At 41.0% G+C, this 19,378-nt stretch overlaps 1 protein-coding gene across 1 annotated transcript in view; it reads right to left on the reverse strand.

The window, feature by feature from the left end:
• Positions 1-19,378, reverse strand: part of TNFRSF11A (TNF receptor superfamily member 11a) — a 47,523-nt gene that overhangs the window by 23,545 nt on the left and 4,600 nt on the right. Inside the window, exon 2 of the mRNA XM_075921381.1 lies at positions 608-689. Coding sequence (XP_075777496.1) covers positions 608-689 — 82 coding nt within the window. The remainder of the gene's footprint in view (positions 1-607; positions 690-19,378) is intronic.

A 19,378-nucleotide genomic window follows, 5' to 3' on the forward strand; every position in this document is an offset into this window, starting at 1 on the left:
AGGGGGGATATGATAGAGGTTTATAAAATCATGCCTGGTGTGGAAAAGGTGAATAAGGAAAAGTTATTTATTTGTTCCTATATTTATTTGTTCTTTTGGTGAAATTAACAGGTAGAAGGTTTAAAACAAACAAAATGAAATATTTCTTCACACAGTGCACAGTCAGCCTGTGGAACTCCTTTCCAGAGGAGGTTGTGAAGATGAGGACTTTAACAGGGTTCAAGAAAGAACTAGATAAATTCATGGAGGTTAGGTCCATCAATGGCTATTAGCCAGGATGGGTAGGAATGGTGTCCCTAGCCTCTGTCAGAGACTGGGAATGGATGACAGGAGAAGGATCACTTGAAGATTCCCTGTTCTGTTCACTCCTTCTGGAGCATGTGGCAGTGGTCACTGTTGGCAGAGAGAATACTGGGCTAGATGGACCTTTGATCTGATCCAGTATAGCTGTTCTTATGTTCTTATGCATGTGCTTAAAAACTTTGCTAGGAGTTGTGCAAATAGACCCATGCACTAAAAAAACCAAAATGACATTGTGATCCCTAGTACTAACTTCTTAAAGAAGATTTTCATTTTTTGAAAAATAAGAACACTAGAATATATTTACCTGGTTCACACTTTGTGCAGCATCGTCCAGAATATTCATAGCGTTGCTCACTTTCACAGGCCAGAGAGATTTGTAGTGATAACTGGAAAACAGAACAATAGAAGCAACACTTTGAGAATAATTCATGAAATAGTTTTAAACAATACTACTCATGCTTCTGATAAGTGGAAGGAAAACTTCACATTAGTTACAACACTTCATATTGCAAAATAGTAAATATGATGCAGCACAGACGTATGTTTCATCATCAAAAGTCCTTTGCAGACGAAGTAATATAAATGCAATAAGATATATACATATACACACACATAAAGCTGTGACAGTCAAGTAAGAAATAAATATGATCCTGCAATTTGATCTCTTCTCTTTCTCAGTAACCCATCTTCTCTAGCATTATACTTTAACATTTGAGCCCAGTATATAGATTCAAATAACCATTATTTTAATAAATAAATGAGCAAACAAATAAAAAGCAACCTGACAGAAATGCTTCCTTTCTCTCTGACGGAATTAACCCATTCCAAGACTCAGATCTAGCAAGATTTAAAAATGGACCGGTGATTTAAAGTCCAACATTTGGCAACCTGGTAAAGCCAGAAACAAGTTATTTAAACCACTGAAAATAAGAAGTTCCCAGCTTCCCATTGGGATACACAACAGATGTTCAAAACAGCCTTCCTGATAATGAAATTAATAAAAAATTCTAGCATCCATTAAAAAAATCGTCATGTAAGAAGCATATAGAGATTGCACAGCAGTATGAGTATCTTGTTTTTACTAGCACACAGAATGGCTTCCAGAACTCACTATTACTTTTGCCACCTGAGAGTAAAGCAGCCATCCCATTGTTAATTATTCCTTTTATAATGTTTAAGATACTTCAAAAAAACCTTGTTGATAGTGATTGATTCTTCATTGTAACTGGCTGTCGCTACTGAAATATTGCCTGTAGAGCACGGAAATACTTCTTTGAGGATAGTATGCTGGCATTCTTGCTGCTTACAGTCATGCTTTTGTTATATAGCATGTTATAAAAGCACCATGTGCACAGTGAAATTTGTATCAGTTTCCATTCCCCTGCTCATCTCTCTCTTTTGTCTGGAAATAGGTGACAGGAGAGGGATCATGTGAGGATTCACTGTTGTGTTCCCTCCCTCGGAGGCAACTGGCATTGGCCACTGTTGGCAGACAGGATACTGAGCTAGATGGACGTTTGATCTGAGCCAGTATGGCCGTTCTTATGTTCTCCTTTTGCTTCCTCTGCTTTTTCCTTTTTCTCCTTTCTAGTTTCCAGTGCTTTAATATCCTTCTGCCATTCTGACCTGGCATCTTCTGATACTGTGGATCTTGTTGCTTGGAATTCCTTCATTTCCTTTTGTGACAGAAAAAAACCTTCTCTTGTTTAAAGGACTATGACCTGTTTGAGTTTCAACCATACTATGCTACATTATTTCTGTGTCTCTAAACCAGGGGTGGGGAACCTAAGGCCCAGGGGCTGGATGTGGCCCCTGGTTTGCCTGGATCTGGCCTCAGAGGCTCAGGGCTCCTCTCCAGCATTGGGGAGAACGTGCTGGTGCTCCAGTACAGCTGCTATCCCTTCTTGGGTCTGGAGCACACAAAATCTTCCAGCATGGGCCCCTCTAGGCTCTGGTGTGTGAGGGGATTGTAGGAATTGTCTTTCTCCTTCTCAGTTGGGAGCCACATTAGTAAGGCTTGGGAGGGGGTTGTTTCTGTTTTTTGTTTGTTTCTCACTTATATGGAGCCCCTGAGTGATTTTTCTGTGCGTCAACAGCACCCAACCCAAAAAAGGTTCCCCACTACTGCTTTAAACTGTTTGAGCTGTATCTGAATTGGACTGTAAGATCCTTAGGTGAAAGACCATGCCTTTGTGTATGCTTGGATGGGACTGAATGCTACTGACGTCTGATGCCCCTAATAGTAAATAATAATACTCCCGAGGCAAATTAAGGCCAGTTCTGAAAATACTGTTCTTTTGTCTCATTGTTCCCTCCTGCTCCCCTATCTGTCTCCTGTTGTCTCTGAAGTTTTACTTAGCTTGTAAGCTCTTTGGGGGCAGAAATCATCTTTTCTATTCTGTTTGTACAAAGTTAAGCACAAATAGGTCCTGGTCCATGAACTGAGTGCTTACTACACTATAAATGAATAATAATAATAATGTATAGTGTTTATTGTTACATCCCTATGACACTTTCCTCCTGAATAATTGGTATTCAGGGCTGTGTGCATTCCTGCCAAGTTGTTAGCTAGTCCCACGAATGTAGCAAAGTAGGACTGGCCAGCTGAGTGGCTGAATGACAGTATATATGGAGATATACCTATCTCATGGAGCTGGAAAGGACCTTGAGAGGTCATTGAATTCACTCCCTTGACCACAAGGCAGGACCAAGAACCATCCCTGAGAGATTTGCCCCAGATCCCTAAATAGCCCCTCAAGGATTGAACTCTGGGTTTAGCAGGCTGATGCTCAAACCACTGAGCTATCCCTCCCCCCCACAGGTCCTGCTCACCATCTTGTGGACAGTGTAATGTTCTAACATGTACTTGCAATGTACTGAATTTCTGACATTACATTAAAACAGTTGTAAGTGGTAAAAGACCAAGCTATTGCAAGCTATGGATTGAAACCTCCCTGCAGGATTGCGTGAGAGCTGAAGGACTGTGAATTAATAAATTCTTAGTCACAATCATCTGTGAACGTGGCATACAACTGGTCAGGCCACATTGTACAAAATGTTCTTTTCTTCCTTGTTTGCTCCAGTTTGGAAGTTCCTCTTTACTTGGAAGACTTAAAATCAATGAAATGCCATACGAGGACAAAGTCCTTAATTTTAAGGAAGGATATGGAAATGTATTTTAAAACAGAGAGCCACAGGGTGGGGAATAATTTTTAAAAATAAAAACGGCATGAATGGACTGGCAACTTATACAGATAATTCATCAGTGGTTCCCTATTACGTTTGGATTAAGGGCTAAAAGCAGGTTATTTAGTTACCGATTATAAAACAGGGGAGCGATACATAACACAGGTGCCTTTGTTACATTTATAGTATATTCTCACCACATCTATTTAGGTATCTATTTATATTCATGAACTGTGACAATCACCACTCCTTTCTATCGTGGTGTCCTAGTATTTAAAAACCCTTAATACAGTCTTCTCTTATTTACATTTCCATTGAAGTAAACAGGAAAAGTCACATCAAATTCCTTACATGCATTGCATCTCAAATTAAATGGAAACCTATCCACAAAATGGAGGGTGGAGGAAGAGAAGAGAAATGAACTTTGTTCTAGGGTGAAAGAGACTTTGGGTCTGTTTCAGATGGTGCTGTAGAGCACGTAATTTGGGTTGGAAGAATAGATAATATAAAAAGGGCTTTTATTTTAGACTGTGTTTGGGACATCTTAGTCCCTGGTATCTCCAGCTAAAGATAACTACTGTCTGTGAGGCAGGAGGAAGCTACACTTTCACCGGCAGAAGACTGGCAGAACTCTTCCCTGTCAAACTGGGGGATGGAACTTGGAACCTTTTTTTAAGGGATTAGATATTTCAAATCTATGTTTGTAAGGCAGGGGTATGCCAGATCTGGTCCACCAAGCTACTGGATCCAGCGCGAGGGCTGCCCGACCCACTGGGACTCTCAGGCACAGAGCAGCCAGCCACTTCAGAGCAACCTTAGGCCACTTTGAGCAGCTGGATACTCCCCGTGGCTCTCTGCTCCAGGCACCAGGGGAAGGAAGAGGCTTTGCGTGCTGCCCCTACTCCCCAGAAAAATCTCTTAGCTCCCACTGGCTGAGAGATTATGCTGGGGGATGAGGGCAGTGTGCAAAGCCTCCCTTCCCCTTCAGCACCCAGAGCAGAGAGCCACAGGGAGCAGCCAGCTATTGTGAGCAGCCTGAGGATGCAGCAGGCAGGGAGGCTACCTCAGAGTCCTGCAGGTCTGCTGGCCAGGAGCCACTTAGGTAAGCGCCTAGGAAGTCACAACTCCCTCCCAGACCTTGCACCCCCTTCAATACTCTTCTCCCAGACCATAATCCTCTTTGCACCCATACCCTTTCCCAGACCCTGTACCTCATTCCCCTGACCCAGATCATTACCCAAACCCTCTGTACCTCCCCACCCTTAGGTCACAGCTCCCTCCTAGACCCTGCTCCCTCTCCTACACTTCAGCCCTAAGCCAGAATCCCTTCCTGCACCCAGATCCCCTCCAAGGCCCTGTACCCCAAGCCTCTGCCTCAGATCACAATCCCTTCCTTCATTCAAACTCCCTCCCATACCTCACACCTTCTCCTGTACCACAGTCCCCTACTCTGAGCCCTCTTCTGCACCCAGTTGCCATCCCAGGCCTCACACCCCCTCCATAGAAAAGTGTGGTCCTTGACCACTTACCAAAATCTTGGCGTGCTCCCACATAAAAAATTATTGTCCACCCCTGTTGTAAGGGGTACCTTTTGTGAAGAATCCCACTGAAGTCAATGGAACTACTCATGTACCGGTCTAGAACTAGCAGCCCAGTTTAAGGTACACAACTTCTGCTATATAGAATAAGTAGCTGGAGTTGGCTTACTTTAAGCTGAGCTTGGCGGCATCCCCACAATGGGAGGCCGATGGGAGAAAATGCTCCCCTTGGCTTCCCTTACTCCTCGCAAGAGCAGGAGTACCAGATGCTCGGAGGAGTGCTTTCTGTGTTCCATTTAGCAAGTCTAAACTAGATGCGCTAACTCAAACTTCAGGTCCACATCGATCGTGGTAGCATTGATCTTCCACAGAGCGAAGACAAACCCCCACTATGGAGCGGTGAACGAACACTAGCACTGCAGCCAGAGCAGCTGGCTCTTCCCCACTACTGCAATCAGTGTCCCCAAACTATTTTCAATACACCCCCCATCACTGCCAGTGCAATTTGGGCACCACCCTGTCCCCAGGTCCCACCAACTGCACCCTACACCTGTCTACCCAACCATCACCCATGCAGTCTCCTGCAGTCATTCTGCACCTGCTCAGCTCTTACTACATTTAAACTGCTGAGGTGCAGGGGGGTAACTCCTGGACCTGGAGCAAGCTGGGACTGAGGAGGCCTTTCCTCATCGACTAATCATATAGTCAATAACAATTTTACTGATTACAATTAGTGAATTACCTGCCTTTAACATTTTTGGTCTGCGAAATACCCACAGTGATCCACAAGCACCTGCAGAACCATGGAGAAATACTCCTTGCAGTTAATGTACTCAGAGGCTCGGTGGGCTAGTGACAGAATTGGAATGTGTGTGCCCACTGCAGTTTGGGAAGCCCATCCATGCAAAGCCATCCACAATGTCATGCATGTTGCTTCAGAGTCATGGCCTTTTGCAGCAGGGTATGATTGATGGCCCTGCACACTTTCATGGGCATGAGTCTAACAGTCGACTTTCTCACTCAGAAATGATTGGTGATGGAGTGAAAGCTTTCTGGAGTAGCAGCTTCCACGGTGCAATGGCTACGCACTTCTCCACTGGTGGGACAGCTCTCATTCATGTGTCCTTGTGCCGCAGGATAGGTGGGAGAGCTCAGAATAGTGTCCCATGAAAGTGACTTTCCTCATCCAAGAGTTATGCAGCCACTGCTCGTCATCCCAAAATTACAAGATGATGTGGTCTCACCACTCACGGGCTTGTTTGCTGAGCCCAAAAGTGGTGTTGCACGGTGGACAGCACCTCTGTGAATGCCACAAGAAATCTCGCCATACATATACTGTATGGACTCCTCGTCACTTTGCAGCTTCAGGAATAATTCAACTGCCATTCATGATGTGTTAGTGAGACCTATCTGCATTTTTTTCAACAGCTGGGGATCCATTCCTGCAGACTGAGGAGGCAGAGCATGCAGCACAGCAGCTGCTGAAAGATGGCATGAAACGTGGATGGAAATGCCGGGGTTTTTGGGGTCCAAAGCGGTGCACCATGAGGCATTGGGACAGGAGCCAGGATGCCCCGAGCCTCCTCACAAACCTCTCTGGCAGAAGGTGCTCTGTGGGATAACTACCCAGAATGCACTGCACTGAAAGGCATGGCAAGTGCCATGAGGGTGGCCACGCTAATGTGCTGATGGCAGTCAGTGTGGCCACCCAACATCGTTTTCACTGCTGAGCTCTGTGGGCGGCGCTGTAACTGCCAGCACTTTCCATCTGCCTGTGTAGCTATGGCCACCCTAACTTACTTGCCCAAGGTCACACAAGCAGTCGGGACAGAATGGGAAACTGAAATAAGGTGTGTGGAGTCCAAAGCGATCACCCCAATTGCTGACCCATCTTTTCTCCTCTCCAGTAATAATTCTGTATGTATAAATACTGATTATTCAGATAGTACACAGTATTGGTGTGTGTGGAAAAAGCACCACATTTCCACAGGTGATTATACATAATCTTATAAATATCAAATAAAAATAAATAAAAATGTAAATCTGGAAACCTAATTTGAAATAAATTAAACAAACTCAGTCATTCTTTTGCCATTCTCAGCACTGGTGAATCTTTACACTGCACCTTATGGACAAAAGAAAATTAACATTTTAAAGACCATTTCCCCTTTTTTAATTATAGGATAAGCACAAGCTGTTTACTGAAATCCTTACATGTAATCCAGTCTGCCCATTCAAATATGTATCATCTCAGAACAGTGTCCATCTCCAGTAATGGGTAGCATATGGAATCAAGAAACCTTTCCTTCTGATTTTCATAAGGCTCTGATTCTGCAAAGCACTTCAGCATGTGCTTAACTTTAAGCATATGAGTAGTCCCATCGACTTCACAGGGAGAATGGATGTGTTCAAAGGTAAGCATGTGCATGAGTGCTTGTAGGCTCTAAGAACTTTTGCTTTAATGAATCATGACTACAAAAGCTGAATGGGGTTAGGCAGATATTTGAAAGCACACACAGGTGAGATTCCTGCCTTCAGGGTTAAAGAAATATTTATTTTTAGTGATGTTGAGCAAGATGATGGCAGGAGAAATTGTGTGTCATAGGTGCTAAAATTACTTTCTCGCTCAAATGAATATTCAGATAGACATATCAGAGAGAGAGAAGATAGAATTTCATGGGCCCCTTTCCTTCCAAAGAAAAAAAATCTGGAAGAACAAGCTAGGGGGTTTCCAGTATTTTTTTTAAATGTCATTTCTGGTCAAAACTCTGAGGCTCACTGTGGATTATTTGTAATATTCTCAGATTTATGAAGCTAATATTTGTTTACGTGCTGTTTTTGACAGTAGTGGTAACTGTTTAAAAATCACCTTTTTACTCAACGTATCTGCTTTCAAAGGGTCTTCATATCACAGGTGACCATTTTTACTGACCAAACTGCATTTTCACTCCTTTTTGGAATGCAGACCTAGCGTGGAGGAGTGAGCAGTGTTGTATCCTGGCTCATACAACGTCAACCGATATTTAAACCCATGATTTTGGAATTAATGGTAACACTAAAAGCAGCAGAAACGGCTTGATTTTCAGTCTCTCTGTTGTTCACAAAGCAGAACTCTGGTGATTCCAATGCCCTTTGGGCATGGGTGTGTTCAGCCAGAGGATCAAGATTTGTCCAGGGACAGCTGACCAATAGCCACTTCAGCCACTTGCGTGTCAGCTGGGACTGGATCTGCAATGGTTCCTTTTGTTTAAGAAGTACACTTCTCGCCTCTTCAGAGACAAGAGGTCATCCCAACACATTTAAAAGTTTTGTATCTTTCACTCCCTTTCCCACATTGCTAATGTTGCTTAACAGTTCCTGACTTCCTTCAGCATCAGTCTTAAGCTGCACCACACCATTAGTGTCTTGCTTTCCCATGATGAAACACAAGAGAATCAAAACCACCACCACGCTGCTAGAAAGGGTCTGAAACCGATAGCAACTTTAAAAAAAATCAGTATCCAAGTCACGTACAGCTGAACTACAGGATATGCTAACTCAAAGCATGAAGTCCTAATGTGAAATCAGTGGAGAACTCTGCCTTAACACAGATGGCACAGTACAGCCTCAGGCTTCCTATTCCTTGTGGAGATGGATTTGCTTGAGCAAGTCCAATGAGTGAGTCACTCGCCAACAAATATTATTTTGATGGAGGAAACTTAAAAGCACTGGTAATCTAGTATGGCTCCTGTTCATCTTCCCCACCTTCCTGGTTCAAGGAGCACCAGCACCAACACATGGAGAAGTACCATTTTATTTTTTACAGAAGACCTCAATTATATTTTTTAATCATAGAGGTGATATAGAGACGAAAGATTTATACAGAAAAGGCATAATCCAAGTTAGGTGGGTACACATCCTTGTACACTTAATGACTGCTGATAAAAATCCAGTCACAAAGCACATCGATGGCTCTGTGCAGTCCCAGCTGTTCACTTGAAGGGCTATAATTCAGATTGTGAACAAAATAGTTTTTGTGATGTCAGCTTTCCAGTGACCAGGAAACCACATCACAGAACCATCATTAGATGGTAAAACAGAGTCAGGAAACGCAAAGGCGGAATGAGGACTGAATGCTATTTCACTCTTAGAAATGTGTACTTTGTAAACTTGCTAGATCTTGAAACCTTCCAGCCCCAAGTGGGAAGAAAGAACATAGGGTAAAAGCAATCATTAGTAAGAAGATTTAAAAATATCTATACATTGCTGACATGTAACAGAGAGATGCATTGAAAAAAATCTGTAAAATAATGCTACAATCCTTCCTATGGAGTCTTTTTAACAAGCAGCAGATAGGAAATCCATTTATGAGGGATCACCTGTTTAATAACAGAACCCTGTCAACAGGAAGAGCCATAAATTAATCACAAACCCTCCAGAGTTATTTCTGTTACGCAGTCTGTGCAAAAGAGCAGAAGTAGTGGCATTGACCAAACATCATATAATGCTGGGGATGGGCAGATAAGAACCATACTAGGTTGGATTAAATAAAATAAACAATAGATTGATCAGCGTTGGGATGGCTTCTGATTCTGTAGGATTAACTAACCTTCCTTTAGCTCCACAGTAAGATTTGAAACCTTCTGTCATATGAAAAGCATTCATTCACCATATGATTGTCAGATAACTATCTGTCAAGTGTCAATACACAAAGCACATATGTACATATTTAATGCTTATTATAATTTACTGGGTTGTTTAGGGAGTCTAAATATTATTGATCTGCCTAGGTGAGATTAGGTGCCATTTGGGGGGTGGTGGCATCATATACAGATATAGTCCTGCTGTGAAGAGCCTAATATTTCAGACAAATGGTTGAAAGGGAAGAGCGTTGAAGTGACTTATGAAATAACACTGTATAGAGCCCATGTCTCCTGGGTCCTCTGTCTAGTGCCCTATTCAGTAGAGAAGGGGATCCTATGCCAGAAATTCTTAAAAAACAACCACAAACCTTTCCATTTCAAATGAATAGATGTTGCCGTGTACTGCAGTGTGCCAGAGAATGCCCAAGAAGCAAAAATGCACTCTTCTGGGTGCTTTTAGCCATAATGGTGACTAACACTCACCAACCACAGTGACATGGTAGTGTTTTTAGTGGTGTGTGAGATGCTGCTTCTGTCACTGGGCGATATACTCTCTCATCCAGTGTACAGCCAAATGGCTTTCTGGGCCTAGCTTTCCACTTGTGCTAAGCTACATAACTCAGGTTGTTGAGGTAGACTTGTGAGGTTCTAACTTGCACTGCCATAGCTCCTCTCAGCCAAAAAAAGGCACAGGGCCCGTTTAGAGTGACTGCGAAACCTGTAGCCACTGGGAACCTCAAGATTAGAGGGTCCTCACATAGGAGCTCCCTCTGAATTCCCTACCTCTCAGAGGCTGCAGCCTGGCCCCTGAAGGACTGGAATAGAGAGGGTACATGGGGAATTCTCTCCTGCCTCTGCAGTGAAGTTGGTAGGTGGGAGTGATCAGTCCGGTCCAATGGATAAAAATTTGTCTACATGACTTAGGAGAGCCACCTTGGTCCTCGGCAGCAGAAAAGCTGGCTGGCTGCCCTTTGAGGCTCCCCTCATTTATTTAGTCCATGCTGGAGCTGCTCAATTTCAAGTAGTGGACAAGGCCTCCCACTTCCATAAAGATACCCCTGCTCCCCATCCTCTCCCCACTACATACACACAACCAGGGTTACCCATCCCTTTTTGTTAATTGAAAACTTAAAAAAAATTACAATCACTTGCAGGACAAATCACAGATACTAAAAGAAACTGTCTGACCCCTCTTTTTTCAATCTCTCTCTCACCCCCCCCCCATCCTTTTTAATGTCACTTTATTGGTTTTATCCAATTGTTACCTGATACGTTTTGCGTTTCTCTTTAATTTTTATAAAAGGGAAGCAAAATGAACTTTGGCTCATATTCAACAATGAGCCATATAAGATTTAGCAGGAACTTCTCACTTAGATGAGTTAAAATGTCAGACCACAGAATGTAGCTCTCCAGCATGTATCAAAATATAATTTATGACATACTCGTTTCTTATAATTTGGATAAAACGGAAGATAAAATAATAGCAGATAGTGCATTACAGAGAATCACAGTGTGTCTAAAATTCTAGAGATGTTTAAAAAGGAAGTTATAATTACAGCTGGACATGAACCTCTCGATAAACCATTTTCAGTGGAAAATGCTGTTTCCATGAACCCACATCTTCACATGGAAATGTATCAGCTTCAAGCAAACATTCACTGGAAATTTTTTTCAAGTGCTGAGCAGCAATTCTGGTACAAACCAGACAGAGAGACCCATCCTAGTCAGCCCTACTTATAATTAAACTTTTCAGGTTTCTTTAGGCACTTATTTTACCAGAAAGTCCTAAAATCCTCAAGTTAAGAATAATAAGGCCTAAATAAAAACATACAAAAAGGAGATATTTACAATATTTTTAGGGTGGTAGTACATGAGCTAATAAAGTTTGGGAACCATGCACTAGACCATGATTCATGGAATCAAATTTTCTTTTAAAACCTATTTACTTTTAATTGGGATATGTGCAATTATCTGTTAAACTATTTAATAACACACTGATTATAAAAGTGAGTGTGTGTGTGTGGGGAGGGGGGAAATCACAGTTTTACTAACAGGCTTCTACAGCAAAGCAACATTCCATAGACAAGCAGGAAAAAAGAACAGAGTAATGAAATTCCCAAAGACAATATCTTGTTAATCCTGCATGAGCAAACCTATTTAAAATAAAGAAAAGTAGAAAAATAATAATTGAAGCTTTATATTTTCTCCTATCTCTACACAGACTCATAACGACTGATCAAAAGTAATAAAGAATTTAGAATGAATGGTCTGACGCCAAGACACCTACAAGAGGCTCCACAGAATCACCACCTAGGCCGTGTCCAGACTCAGGGTTTTTTTCGGGAAAAGTAGCCTTTTCCCGAAAAAACTTCCCCTGCGTCCAGACTGCGTCCAGTCTTTCGAAATTATTTCGAAAGAACGCGGCTTTTCTTTCGATGGCGGTAAACCTCGTTTCACGAGGAAGAACACCTTCTTTCGAAAGTTCCTCTTTCGAAAGAAGGCGTTCTTCAATGTAAAGAGGACGTCTTCGAAAGAGAGCATCCAGACTCACTGGGTGCTCTCTTTCGAAAAAGCGGATTTCTTTTTCGAAAGATCCGCCTGCAGTCTAGACGCGATCTTTTGAAAGAGGCTCTTTCGAAAGATGCATTCGAAAGAGCCTCTTTCGAAAGAAGCCTGCAGCCTAGACATAGCCCCTCTGTGCTAGGCTCCTGCTCTGTTTTAGAGATGTACAATAGAGGGGTGATTTTTTTGCTTACTTAATCAACCTAAAGTTATGGGCTTGCTGTAGGCATTACTGAGTAGAATTTCACACATCTGCGTTAAACTGGATACCAGACTAAATTATCTGAGTGGTTTCTTCTGTTCTTGACTACATCTATAAATACACACAGGAAATGTAACTAATTATGTGAGTGTTTTGGTTATGTAAAGAAAGTAAAGATAAATGTTATGTAATTACAGAAACTAACAACATATACACAAAAATAAATTAAATTAAAATGAACAGTAAAGAACTCTTTTGACAAGTATGAGCTATTAAGTGAAAGACGGTAAGTGTGGCATATACTGTTTTGCTCAAAAGTCTACCAGACTCAGTGGGGTTGACAGCCTCACCGGGTCCCGGGGTGAGGTGGGGGGCCACCTCTGCACCCCTGGAAGAGATGTAGTCTTCGGCAGAAGGGGTGGGGCTATGGCTAGCCTCCTTAGCACTGCCTGGTGCACGCTGTGTGTGGCTCCAACAGCTATTTAAAAACTCTGGGGCTCTAGCCACTGTTGTTGCTGGGAACCCCGGGTCCTTTTGAATCATTGGACCCTAGGGCAGTTGTCCCGTTTGTCCCCTCTCCCCCGTCAGTGGGCCTGACCAGAGTGTAGTGTAATACATTAGACAACAAGAGCTTAATGTATGACCCTGCAAATTTATCCTCACACCACTCCTGTTGGAACCTAGGGGTAGAATGAGCATGTCTGCATCTGAGGAGCTGGCTGCTAAGGCTTATTGCTTTTTGCCTTTTCCTGGGGTTCTGATACGGATCATGTGGGCAGGCCTCTTTGGGCAGCAGTAATGCAGATATTTTCAGTGATACAGACATTCCTTTGGTAGATGGTTTTATGAAATGGGTGCTCTTCACACGCAGGAGATCCAGTCTTGAAATAAACTACACAGTGTTATCGCCTGGGCAAGAATTACATGGCCAGTCTACAACTCTGTCAGAGAAGCAGAGAGCACAAAGCCTAATCCTGCTGCTTTTGTAAGAGTAAAATCAGAACTGTAGTACTGAGCGCATTGGTTACTTTGGCCAGATCCTCAAAGGTGTTTAGGTGCCAAACTCCCAGGCTGCTTCTAGATTGACATGATTTTACGGAAATGCTTTTAATTCCTTTATAGATTCGCTTTTCCGCAAAAAAGCCCCGATCGCCATGTTCGCGATTGGGGCTTTTTTGTGGAAAACAAAGCTGAGCTGTCTACACTGTCCCTTTTGCGCAAAAGCTTTGCGCAAAAGAGACTTTTGCCTGAACGGGAGCAGAATGGTCTTTCCGCAAGAAGCACTGATTTCTTACAGTAGGAAGTCAGTGCTTTTGCGGAAATTCAAGCAGCCAGTGTAGACAGCTGGCAAGATTTTTCCGGAAAAGCGGCGGATTTTCCGGAAAAACTGGCCAGTCTAGATTTCATTGATTTCAGAGGTTTTGGATCACACCCTTCATGTGTCAGTTTTACCACCTATTCCATTACCTTAAAAATGTTCTACCAGCACAGTCAGATTTAAGTCCTGAGCTCTAAAACCATTATTCCAATAATATTAAAAGATACTAACAAGCATAAAACATGCACGTTGCCAAAACTAAATTTATTCTGTACCAAGCTGCTGTCACAAATGTAATTCCTTGCTGTTCAGGAAGAGATCCTATTCATTTACTTATCTTTTATTTTGTCACAAAGTAGTGAGAGAAAATTACATTATTTTCTTTCTTGCTGATCAAGTATCTGCAACTGATAGGGTGAGTTGAACTGGCTAATCTTGTAAGAAAAAAGCAACTCTTACTGAGCAAAGGTCTTTCTCCATTTCTATACTTGAATCTTATGGTTTGTCTACATGGGGGCCAGCTAGGAAATGTCATAAAAATGAACTAAACGTGTGACTTTTAAGTGAATTAAACAAACAGCATTAAAAACCTGTGTGTGGATGCTGTTATTCAGAATTACAGGTAACCTTCATTTGGTTTCCTTTAATTCACTGTACAGGTGACTAAAGCCACAAGGAGCTGCAGATGCCTGACTCTGCTTTGAGAGCTGGACCAGGTCTTCACATCCTAGCCCTGCTTTACTGCTCCCTCCCTCAACACCCATCTGTGTGAGATCTGAACTGGAGGAGAGATGCAGAGATTAATTCCCTGTTTGCTTGAAACCAGGCAAGGCTCCAGTCATAAATGCACTGTTAAACAAATGTTTCCAAAAATGTGAACCACAGGCTCACTCACCCATTTGCCTAGAACATAGAATCAAGTATTAGTTATTGGGTAGTATCTAAACAGGTGATAGTGGGGGAAGTGGGCAGTGAAAGTGGGATGTGCTGGAAACAACAGCACATGAAAAAGTTCTGGGGAGAAATGGTCTTCAACCCTGCAAGTTCTGCTCTGGGACCCAAACTGCTCCAGTTTGAATTTATGGCAACACTCCCAGTGAGTTCAGTGGGAGCAAGTTATTATTAATTTCAGTTTGTTTTTGGTTGCACCCATGTGATCTAAATACTGTGCAAAGAAAGGAAAGTCCCCACCCTGAAGGGTTCACAGACTGAAAAGAAAAACAGGAGAGGGGGTGCAATATACAAGTAAAGTGGTCACAATATCAGCATATTATGGACCAGAGCTTCTGCTAGCGTAATTCTGCATCACTCTGATCTGGGTCAAAGCACATTCCAAAGTTCCCATTCTCAGTAAAGACATGTCAAAAATAGAACCTAAATGTGGGAGAAAGACAACTAGGAGAAAAGTGGAGCTTAGCACCCCCCTGCTTTGAAACTTCATGAAACCTCCTGTAGTGCAATGGTGACAATCCAGATTAGTGGTTTTCAACCTTTTTTTATTTGAGGATCCCTAAAATTTGTTGAATAGAGGTTGGGGGCACCTTTGGAAATCTTAGACATTATCTGTGGACCCCCAGTTCAAAATCACTGGACTACAAGCAACATTAAGGAAAAGTATACAGGTTGAACTTCTTTAGTCCAGCAACATCTGTGGTCTGGCATGATTTTAATTAGCTGGATGCCCATTTATCATGGGTGTAACCAAGTTTCTCCACAGTCCCATAAAGTTTGTTTACAACCAACAGTCCGGGCTCTCAGTGTTCAGTGCTGTTACTTAGAGCTAAAATACCCCTAAATGTCTTCTAGGAGCCCAGTAAGCAGTGGAAGTGTTGGTAATGCAGATAGACAATATTGACCTCCAAGGTTCAGCAAATTCTCTGGTTCAGCACCCATCAGGTCCCGAGGATGCTGGATTAGAGAGGTTCAACCTGTACTATGCTAAATTACTGGGCTCTCTGCCACTGCAAACTCAGCAATTTTCAGCTAATGATAATCTCAGGAAAGTCTTTGTTCTACAATGTATGAGTCCCTGAACTTTGTACTTTCTACCAACTGTAGGTAGTCATAAAAGAGGAGAGTACTGCACTTACTGTAAACAGATTTATTGTATGAGTAAAACCAATCTAAGTCCATAGTGCAATGTACCTAAACTGCTCTTTAATTTTATACTGCATGAATTGCACTCAAATATTTGCATCTCTATTTGTACGCTTCCATTTTATCTAGTTAAACTAATTATTCCAAGGTACCAATATCAGCTTGAGCATAATTAAAACCAAATGTGAGCAGCGGTATTCAGAATATTATCCAGTGCCATTTGACAAACCAGGGTTCCTGTAAAAGACAAAGTATAATCTCCAAGAAATACAGTACTGCTGGGGAAAATGATGAACCATGTGTCTGACCACAGTTCAATATAGACAGAAAAAGAACAATCATCCTAGACATGGCATGAGATGGCCCAGTGTCTCATTGTTTCCTCATGCTCCCTCACCTGTCCATCTGTTGTCTCATGTCGTATAGTAGGATTATAAGCATTCTACGGCAAGGACCATCTTTTGTTCTGTGTTGTATAGTGCCTAGCCTGTACAAACAGGGTCTTGGCCTGTGACTGGGACTCACAAGTATTCTGGTGTCAGAATTTAACCCCAGAAGAGACCATTAGATCATCAAGTCTAAGCTCGTGCACAAAGGCATTAAATCATTATAACTTATTTCTGTATTGAGACCAATAACCTGGATTGAACTACCGGACTATAGCTCCCAGGAGACTAAGTGTTGCCATAATATAAATAATTTTTAATAATAGCAACAATAATTTGACCTCTGTATGGCGCCTGTAAATAATTTTAAATAATCTATTCAAGTGGCACCACTTGGATATTTTATCTTCCTACTATTTTACTTTTCAAAGCAGGGTGAATACAAATCTATGGACTAAAAAAATGGATTTCTTAAATTTAAATTATTTTATAATTAAACTGAATGCAGGTTAATTTTTAAAAATATTTGAAATTAAATTTGAAATTGACAACCTATGTTTAGGTCTAAATTAATTATAATGTAGTAAATAATTTAAATGAATTATACACTGTAATATTAAGCAGTATATGTTTGCTGCCAAGTTTAAAGAAAGACAGACCATTGAATTTGTGGAAGTCAATAATTTAACACCTGGAATCAAAGTTTGCTGATGTGATAATCTAGCATTTGACAACAGCAGCCTTTTCTGCAAGTGCAGAGAGAATATTTTCTTCATTTCAGTTTATTCAACTAGTTCAATTCTATGACTCGTTCATTGAAAGCTACAAAATCAACAGCATTTGGAAAAGAAGAAAAAGATTTTTTTTCTTCTTCCAATCTAATAATAAAAACTAGAGAAGAGTTGGGAGAAGATGAAATATACTCATTTTAAAAATCTTGATGAACCCAGAGACCAGAAGTAATCCATTCAATTAATTAATTAAGTACAGATATTTTCTTTGTTTAATAAATGAGTTTCAAATGCAAAATATGTTCTGATAAACCCTTTTTCTTATTTATCCAGAATATTTAAGGTCATTTATTTAATTGAAAAATAAAATACTGTTTTGGTGAATTTTAATTGAGTTTGATTTTCCATCCAAATAGAGCCTGACAGATATCACAAGTACAAAATTAATAATCTAGTAAATAAGAAATGCATCAGTCATCATTTTCTAACAGAATAAAAACTAAAAAATTAGGATTGTAACATGTAAGTTAAGCTATATAATTCCTTAAATAAGTATTTACATATTGTGTATCCTACTGATTAGCAAAAGAAAAAAAAAGCAGCACCAAATGTAGTATAAAGGTTTTATTTTATTATTTCATTGCAAATCAGCATATTTTAATGGCTACCAAACAATCCTTCCTTAGGGAAAATAACTAATCAGTATAAATGCAAAACATGGTTTAAATGAACTATCTAAATTTAAATTTTCTTCTTGGTGATTGAAATAATGATCATATTGGTGGTTTAAATCACTTTGGGCATGTCTATGCAGCAGAGCTAAAGCTGAAATAAGCTATGCAATTTGAGCTATGTCACTTGCATAGTTTAAGTTGAAAGAGCTTGTTTCAGCTTTTGGCACTGTCTATACAGCAGGAAGTCCAAGAAAGAGCACTCTTCCTCCGACTACCCTTACTCCTCATAAAATGAGGGCTACAGGGGTTGGAATAAGAAGTCCTCCAGCTTGACACTATTTTAACATGAAATCTAAATAACTGCTTGCATTGCAGACACAGACTTTGTTATTTCGGAATAATGTTGCTGCATAGACATAGCGTTCGATTCAGTCAATCCATCCTGTTTCAGCATGTGAATTCTTTATATCTCCAACTTTTTTTTTTTTTTTTTTTGCAGAGCTATCCTTGGAATTTTCTCCTTTTTTTTTTTTGCTAGTGAATGACTGGAGGCGGTAGTACCAGTACAGTACTAGTAGTTGGATCATTATTATGACTCAATCTAGAATTATGGTGTTGAACTGTGCTTCAGTCCTCACAGACCGATAGAGAAGATGATGAAAAAAAAACTTTCATACTCCCACCCCCAGCTAGTAGATGGAGTATATTTTCATGAAAATGATACTATTATTAGAAAACTCTTTATTTTATTAACTTGTACAATTTGATGTGAGCATGTCTGGTTGCATTAGGGAAGGGGACACAGAAGAAGCTTAATATTAATGAAGATTCGATAGAATATTTCAAAGTATGGATGGAAAATCCAGTGAACATATATTAGACTACACCTACTGTGGCGGCCCAACATTTATACCTCATGTTAATAGGGGAAAAACGGTTTTAGCCTCATATGCCACACAATTATCACTTTTATATCAGACCCTGCGGTGAGTTAGTTTAGATTTGTGATGCACCCCTTCTTCCCTAGAAAACTGCAGAGCAACTCAAATTTGATTTCCCTGTAAGTTCCATTTCCTGAAAGTACATTTTGACCAGCCAAGTAATTTAATCAAAATAGCTTATACTATATATTTGTAACTTAAATGACAAAGAATCCAAAGTTTAAGACTGAGGCCTCATGGCAGTTTTGCTTTATTTTATTACTTCTTTTCCCATTATAAATACTATAGAGTGGTTTTTTGTTTTGTTTTGTTTTGGAGAGTGGATGAGATAGGAGAAAGGTCTATGTTTTGGGCAAAAACATTTAGAAACTTCTCTAAAATCCTAAACATTCTTATTGCTTGGACTGAATAACCCCTCCACGTGGGAAGACACAATATTTATTGTGTACAGAACTCCTCACTTAACATTGTACCAGTTAATGTTGTTACGTTGTTTATGTATTACAGCACATGCGTATTCAAAGTTGTGCAGGGCAGTCTTATAACATTGTTTGTCTACCTGTTTTATCCATTACTTTCAGGATTTGCTGGAAAAGCGGCCTGTCCTTATGGGGGCTTGGAACCGGGATGGTCTGGAAGTCCTCCATCAGCTCCCCTAAGTTCCCTCTAAAGTACTATAGGTGGCTGGGCAGCTGACAGCAGTAGGTCTGCTGCCCCTCTCCCCACTGCAGTGCTACTCCTGCCATCTGCCTTGGAGCTATTCCCAGGAGTCCCCTGCTTGCTATGCGTGGGAGTCAGGGAGAAGGAGGGAGAGAGGA

The sequence above is a fragment of the Pelodiscus sinensis genome, chromosome 2 (assembly GCF_049634645.1).
Source record: "Pelodiscus sinensis isolate JC-2024 chromosome 2, ASM4963464v1, whole genome shotgun sequence".
NCBI lineage: Eukaryota > Metazoa > Chordata > Testudines > Trionychidae > Pelodiscus > Pelodiscus sinensis.